We start from the raw sequence: 7508 nt of genomic DNA, 5'->3' as shown, positions 1-7508 counted from the left end.
TGTTGCATGTGTAGTTTGTCTGTTTCTATGTTTTGTTTGGTCAGGGTGTGATATGAGTGGGCATTCTATGTTGCATGTCTAGTTTTGTCTGTTTCTATGTTTTGTTTGGTCAGGGTGTGATATGAGTGGGCATTCTATGTTGCGTGTCTAGTTTGTCTGTTTCTAAGTGTTTTGGCCTGATGTGGTTCTCAATCAGGGGCAGGTGTTTGTCGTTGTCTCTGATTGGGAACCATATTTAGGTAGCCTGTTTTGTATTGTGGTTTGTGGGTTATTGTCTATGTGAAGTTGCCTGTGTCTGCACTCGTTGGGCGCCGTGTCGTTTTTGTTGAACTGTTCTTTGTGTTCTTCCTTCAATAAAAGAAGAATCTATTCAAATCTGCACGTTGGTCTCCTCTTTACGACGATCGTGACAAATACTTTTTTTTTTTTAAAGTACAAGTTATGTCACAATCACACCACCATCATAATGAGTTATTTCACGCTGGGAAGATTTTGTTACATGACACCAGGCACACCGGTTTGAGTGTGTCAAGAACTGCAACGCTGCTGGGGTTTTCATGTTCAACAGCATCCCATGTGCATCAAGAACGGTCCACCACCCAAAACATATCCAGACAACTGGACACAACTGTGGGAAGCATTGGAGTCGACATGGACCAGCATCCCTGTGGAACGCTTTAGACACCTTGTAGAGTCAACATGGACCAGCATCCCTGTGGAACGCTTTCAACACCTTGTAGAGTCAACTGGACCAGCATCCCTGTGGAACGCTTTAGACACCTTGTAGAGTCAACATGGACCAGCATCCCTGTGGAACGCTTTCAACACCTTGTAGAGTCAACTGGACCAGCATCCCTGTGGAACGCTTTCAACACCTTGTAGAGTCAACATGGACCAGCATCCCTGTGGAACGCTTTAGACACCTTGTAGAGTCAACATGGACCAGCATCCCTGTGGAACGCTTTAGACACCTTGTAGAGTCAACATGGGCCAGCATCCCTGTGGAACGCTTTCCACACCTTGTAGAGTCAACATGGGTCAGCATCCCTGTGGAACACTTTAGACACCTTGTAGAGACAACATGGACCAGCATCCCTGTGGAACGCTTTAGACACCTTATAGAGTCAACATGGACCAGCATCCCTGTGGAACACTTTAGACACCTTGTAGAGACAACATGGACCAGCATCCCTGTGGAACGCTTTAGACACCTTATAGAGTCAACATGGACCAGCATCCCTGTGGAACGCTTTCAACACCTTGTAGAGTCAACATGGACCAGCATCCCTGTGGAACGCTTTAGACACCTTGTAGAGTCAACATGGACCAGCATCCCTGTGGAACGCTTTAGACACCTTGTAGAGTCCATGTCCCCGACGAATTGAGGCTGTTCTGAGGGCAAAAAGGGTGCAACTCAATATTACTAAAGTGTTCCTAATGTTTTGTACGCTCAGTGCACACTAGCGTTGTTTTCAACAGTATTTGGTTTCACAAAAACAGTACCTGGGAATCCACAAGTTAAATACAATTCCTTTTCACATTTGGAAAGTCTGTTCTAATAATACAAACCTTTAGATATTTCGTCTCAAATTCCCCCCTGTCATAATGACCACCGTCCTGCCCACTGGCACAGTGAGTTGACATGGAATTGTATTTAACTTGTGGCTTCTCAGGGACTGTTTTTGTGCAACCCAGTACAATTGAAAGCAACACGATGCATTCAGAAAGTATTCAGACCCCTTCGCCTTTTTTCCACATTTTGTTACTTTACAGCCTTATTCTACAATGGATTAAATGAATACAAAAGTCCTCATCAAGCTACACACAATACCCCATAATGACATCACAATACCCCATAATGACATCACAATACCCCATAATGACATCACAATACCCCATAATGACAAAGTGAAACAGGTTTTTAGAAATGTTTGCAAATGTATAAAAGAAACTAAAACAGAAATACATTATTTACAGAAGTATTCAGAATCTTTGCTATGAGATTTGAAATTGAGTTCAGGTGCATTCTGTTTCCAATTAATCAGCCTTGAGATGTTTCTACAACTTGATTGGAGTCCACCTGTGGTAAATTTAAATGATTGGACATGATTTGGAAAGGCACACACCTGTCTATATAGGTTCCCACATTTGACAGTGCATGTCAGCAAAAACCAAGCCATGAGTACCAGAGCCATGAGTACCAGAGCCATGAGTACCAGAGAAATGTCTATAGTATTGAAGGTCCCCTAGAACACAGTGGACTCCATCATTCTTAAATGGAGGTAGTTTGGAAGCACCAAGACTTCCTCGAGCTGGCCGCCCGGCCAAACTGAGAAATCGTGGGGGAAGGGCCTTGGTCAGGGAGGTGACCCATGATCGCTCTGACAGAACTCCAGAGAGAAGGACAACCATCTCTGCAGCACCCCACTTATCAAATCAAACAATTTGTCACATGCCCCGAATACAACAGGTGTAGTAGACCTTAGAGTGAAATGCTTACTTACAGGCCCTTAACCAACAATGCAGTTTTAAGAAAAAATCAATAAAAGTAACAAATAATTAAAGAGCAGCAGTAAAATAACAATAGCGAGGCTATATACAGGGGTACCGGTTTACTGAGTGGCTTCCGTCTGGCCTTTATGGTAGTGGCCACTCCTCAGTAAAAGTCACATGACAGCCCGCTTGGAGTTTGCCAAAATTGCACCTAATGGACTCCGACCATGAGAAACCAGATTCTCTGGTCTGATTAAACCAAGATTTCTTTGTACTGAATGCCAAGCGTCACGTCTGGAGGAAACCTGGCACCATCCCTACTGAAGCGTGGTGGTGGCAGCATCATGCTGTGGGGATGTTTTTCAGCGGCAGGGACTGGGAGACTAGTCAGGATCAGGGGAAAGATTAACGGCGCAAAGTACAGAGACAAGTACAGAACGCTCAGGACTTCAGACTGGGGTGAAGGTTGACCTTCCAACAGGACAACGACCCTAAGCACACAGCCAAGACAACGTAGGAGTGGCTTCTGGACAAGTCTCTGAATGTCTTTGAGTGGCCCAGCCAGAGCTCGGACTTGAACCCGATCGAACATCTCTGGAGAGACCTGAAAATAGCTGTGCAGCAACGCTCCCCATCCAACCTGACAGAGCTTGAGAGTATCTGCAGAGAAGAATGGGAGAAACTCCCCAAATACAGGTGTGCCAAGCCTGTAGTGTCATAAAAAAAAAAAACGAATTCATGCATTTTAGAATAAGGCTGTAACGTAACAAAATGTGGAAGAAGTCAAGGGGTCTGAATACTTTCTGAATGCACTTTATGTAAATACACTGGTGTTGCTGAAAGTACCGATCAGAAGCGAGACCACCACCAAGGACACAGAGTCTGTTGATGAGGGTTGGGAGGGAGATGTGTTGCTGTTGGCTGGTAGGTTGTAGCATAGACAAATACTCTATAGAAAGGGCTTAACCTTTTAACCCTTGGCAATTTGACTGCTAAACTAATGCACTCACTATGGCTGCCAGTCCACCCATTATACCATCATTGATTTGAATGGAGAGGCCTGTTAGATGATATTTCTATGATTCATAGTGTGTAGACTACTAGACTGTCAGCTCTCACTGTTGTCTCTGTATGTATTGCAGGGCAGACCAGTGTCTGAGTTTATGGATGATAGACAGGGTGCCAGAGTAGACTCCGGTGGGGTGTGACTGACTACCATGTTTGGGTTTTTATTTTATTTATTTTTTACCTTTATTTTTTACCTTTATTTAACCAGGCAAGTCAGTTAAGAACATATTCTGATTTTCAATGACGGCCTGGGAACAGTGGGTTAACTGCCTGTTCAGGGGCAGAACGACAGATTTGTACCTTGTCAGCTCGGGGATTTGAACTTGCAACCTTTCGGTTACTAGTCCAACACTCTAACCACTAGGCTACCCTGCCGCCTCTACACTCTAACCACTAGGCTACCCTGCCGCCTCTACACTCTAACCACTAGGCTACCCAGCCTAAAACTGATAACCTGCACCGTTTTGGATTTGTAAAGTTCAAATAAGTATATTTTTGTAATTCCTGATATATCATCTTGCACATCACTATATCATCAATGTCAAATATCACGATATTGGATTTAATCATATCTGCCCAACCCTACAGACCAGTGCCATGGCTGCTGACATCACTATCCGAAGATACCAGGAAGATGACAAGGAGACCGTGAAGGAGATCTTCACCATGGGGATGAGCGAGCACGTCCCCTCCTCCTTCATGCACCTCCTCAAACAGCCCCTGACCCAGATGATCCTGATGGTCACGTTCTGCGCCCTGCTGGCCAGCTCCAAGTCCGTCCTGCTGCCTGTAGTAGGGGTCACTCTCCTCCTGGCCGGGGCCAAGCAGCTGGTGGGCTACCTCTTCAACAGCTACATCGACACCTCCCTGAGGAAGGACCTCGACCACATCCAGGAGACCTACCTGGAGAACAAGGACTCGTGTTTCTGGGTGGCTGAGAGCGACGGCCGGGTGGTGGCAACGGTGGCCTGCCTGCCCGCGGAGAGGGAACCAGGCTGCATGGAGCTGAAGAGGTTGTCTGTACGTCGTACACACCGGGGGATGGGCATCGCCAAGGCCCTCAGCAGGACAGTGGCAGACTTCAGCAGGGAGAGGGGCTTCCCTGCGGTGGTCCTCTACACGTCTGTAGTGCAGACTGATGCACAGAGGCTGTATGAGAACGTGGGCTACACACGGGTCAGAGAGTTCGTCATCCCTGAGCCCATCGCCAAAATCACCAACTTTACCCTGATAGAGTACAGACTGGACTTACTGCAGGGGGGGGGGAATAGGAGGACTGGACTTACTGCAGAGGGGAAATAGGAGGAGGACTAGACTTACTGCAGAGGGGAAATAGGAAGAGGACTAGACTTACTGCAGAGGGGAAATAGGAGGAGGACTTACTGAAGGGGGGAAATAGGAGGACTGGACTTACTACAGGAGGAAATAGGAAGAGGACTAGACTTACTGCAGGGGGGAAATAGGAGGAGGACTTACTGAAGGGGGGAAATAGGAGGACTGGACTTACTACAGGAGGAAATAGGAAGAGGACTAGACTTACTGCAGGGGGGGAAATAGGAGGACTGGACTTACTGCAGGGGGGAAATAGGATGAGGACTGGACTTACTGCAGGGGGGGAAATAGGAGGACTGGACTTACTGAAGAGGGGGAAATAGGAGGACTGGACTTACTGAAGGGGGGGAAATAGGAGGACGGGACTTACTGCAGAGGGGGAATAGGAGGAGGACTGGACTTACTGCAGAGGGGAAATAGGAGGAGGACTGGACTTACTGCAGGGGGGGAAATAGGAGGACTGGACTTACTGCAGGGGGAAATAGGAGGACTGGACTTACTGCAGGGGGGGAAATAGGAGGACTGGACTTACTGATGGGGGGAAATAGGAGGACTTGACTTACTGCAGGGGGAAATAGGAGGACTGGACTTACTGCAGGGGGGGAAATAGGATGAGGACTGGACTTACTGCAGGGGGGGAAATAGGAGGACTGGACTTATTGCAGGGGGGGGGGAATAGGAGGAGGACTGGACTTATTGCAGGGGGGGAAATAGGAGGAGGACTGGACTTACTGCAGGGGGGAAATAGGAGGACTGGACTTACTGAAGGGGGGAAATAGGAGGAGGACTTACTGCAGGGGGGAAATAGGAGGAGGACTAGACTTACTGCAGGGGGGAAATAGGAGGAGGACTGGACTTACTGCAGGGGGGAAATAGGAGGAGGACTGGACTTACTGCAAGGGGGAAATAGGAGGAGGACTTACTGCAGGGGGGAAATAGGAGGAGGACTGGACTTACTGCAGGGGGAAATAGGAGGACTGGACTTACTGCAGGGGGGAAATAGGAGGAGGACTAAAAGGACAGTAGGATGGACACACACACTGGCACACACATCTACAGTACATTCGGAAAGTATTCAGACCCCTTGACTTTTCCCCCATTTTGTTACGTTACAGCCTTGTTCTAAAATGGACACACAATCTACACACAATTCCCCATAATGACAAAGTAAGAAGAGGTATTTAGATTTTTTTTGCCAATTTATTAAAAATAGAAAACTGAAATCACGTTTACATAAGTAGTCAGACCTTTTACTCAGTACTTTCACGTTTACATAAGTAGTCAGACCTTTTACTCAGTACTTTCACGTTTACATAAGTAGTCAGACCTTTTACTCAGTACTTTCACGTTTACATAAGTAGTCAGACCTTTTACTCAGTACTTTCACGTTTACATAAGTAGTCAGACCTTTTACTCAGTACTTTCACGTTTACATAAGTAGTCAGACCTTTTACTCAGTACTTTCACGTTTACATAAGTAGTCAGACCTTTTACTCAGTACTTTCACGTTTACATAAGTAGTCAGACACTTTACTCAGTACTTTCACGTTTACATAAGTAGTCAGACCTTTTACTCAGTACTTTCACGTTTACATAAGTAGTCAGACCTTTTACTCAGTACTTTCACGTTTACATAAGTAGTCAGACCCTTTACTCAGTACTTTCACGTTTACATAAGTAGTCAGACCTTTTACTCAGTACTTTCACGTTTACATAAGTAGTCAGACCTTTTACTCAGTACTTTCACGTTTACATAAGTAGTCAGACCTTTTACTCAGTACTTTCACGTTTACATAAGTAGTCAGACCCTTTACTCAGTACTTTCACGTTTACATAAGTAGTCAGACCTTTTACTCAGTACTTTCACGTTTACATAAGTAGTCAGACCTTTTACTCAGTACTTTCACGTTTACATAAGTAGTCAGACCTTTTACTCAGTACTTTCACGTTTACATAAGTAGTCAGACCTTTTACTCAGTACTTTCTTGAAGGGTCAATGAAGTATAAGGTTTTAAAGTGAAACATGAAAATGAAAAACAATTTATTTTTAAACACTTTTTATGTTCCCTAATGCACTTTCAGGGTTTATTTTTTTAATGTTTGATTGTTAAATTAACCTAAAAAAGAATAATTCGGTGCGACCATGAATAAAAAAATATATAAGGTTTTCACACTGCGTATAACATTTTGCTGAAATGCGTTTTTTATTTTATAGACTGAGCTTCTCTGCATTTTTGAGACAATAGCATAATTGAATTGTTTTTTTAAATATTAAAACACTGGTTGATCATTGCTGGTCACACCACCTGACTATTTTGCTATGGTGTAATTGTTTAAGGCAGATCTCTGTTTCCCTCTTAATCAAACACACAATTTAAGATGTAACATGGTTTCTTATTCAACAACAATTTAATAATTAATAAAATACCAAAAATGTGGAGACGCATTCTGTCTTCGAGAGATGAAGATACTTTGGTGCGAAAAGTGATAAAATAATGTATATGTTTAAAGATAATGATTAAATAATTCCACCCTGAAACCATATAATTGTATAAAATGTATTAGAGTCATAAAACTATAATCTGATAATGTGTGTAGCTTTAGTCAGAATTAGA

General features: G+C 44.3%; 1 protein-coding gene and 2 long non-coding RNA genes across 4 annotated transcripts; 1 reads left to right on the top strand and 2 right to left on the bottom strand.

Moving 5' to 3' along the window:
* Positions 1-591: 591 nt before the first annotated feature.
* Positions 592-1353, bottom strand: LOC127926193 (uncharacterized). 2 transcript variants are annotated; one of them, XR_008123536.1, is made up of 3 exons: positions 1260-1353; positions 795-1019; positions 592-746 (listed from the first exon to the last, which is right to left on the bottom strand). It is a non-coding gene; the product is annotated as an uncharacterized LOC127926193 (long non-coding RNA). The 2 variants fall into 2 exon arrangements; XR_008123537.1 differs by having other exon boundaries at positions 592-828; positions 876-1019; positions 1212-1344.
* A 2796-nt stretch (positions 1354-4149) lies between these two features.
* LOC118376168 (probable N-acetyltransferase camello) lies at positions 4150-5146 on the top strand. The gene has a single exon (XM_035762858.2). The coding sequence runs from the start codon at positions 4159-4161 to the stop codon at positions 4861-4863; it is 705 nt and encodes a 234-aa protein (XP_035618751.2). The 5' UTR covers positions 4150-4158; the 3' UTR covers positions 4864-5146.
* Positions 5147-6260: 1114 nt separating this feature from the next.
* LOC127926194 (uncharacterized) lies at positions 6261-6859 on the bottom strand. Its single transcript, XR_008123538.1, has 3 exons — positions 6741-6859; positions 6461-6660; positions 6261-6380 (listed from the first exon to the last, which is right to left on the bottom strand). It is a non-coding gene; the product is annotated as an uncharacterized LOC127926194 (long non-coding RNA).
* Positions 6860-7508: the final 649 nt, after the last annotated feature.

Source organism: Oncorhynchus keta, unplaced genomic scaffold (assembly GCF_023373465.1).
Source record: "Oncorhynchus keta strain PuntledgeMale-10-30-2019 unplaced genomic scaffold, Oket_V2 Un_contig_7120_pilon_pilon, whole genome shotgun sequence".
In the NCBI taxonomy this organism is placed as follows: domain Eukaryota; kingdom Metazoa; phylum Chordata; class Actinopteri; order Salmoniformes; family Salmonidae; genus Oncorhynchus; species Oncorhynchus keta.
This window is presented reverse-complemented; position numbering and strand designations above follow the sequence as displayed.

Bases quoted from the DNA above. Each gene is read 5' to 3' on its own strand.
- LOC118376168 (XM_035762858.2), top strand. From the start codon at position 4,159: ATGGCTGCTGACATCACTATCCGAAGATACCAGGAAGATGACAAGGAG.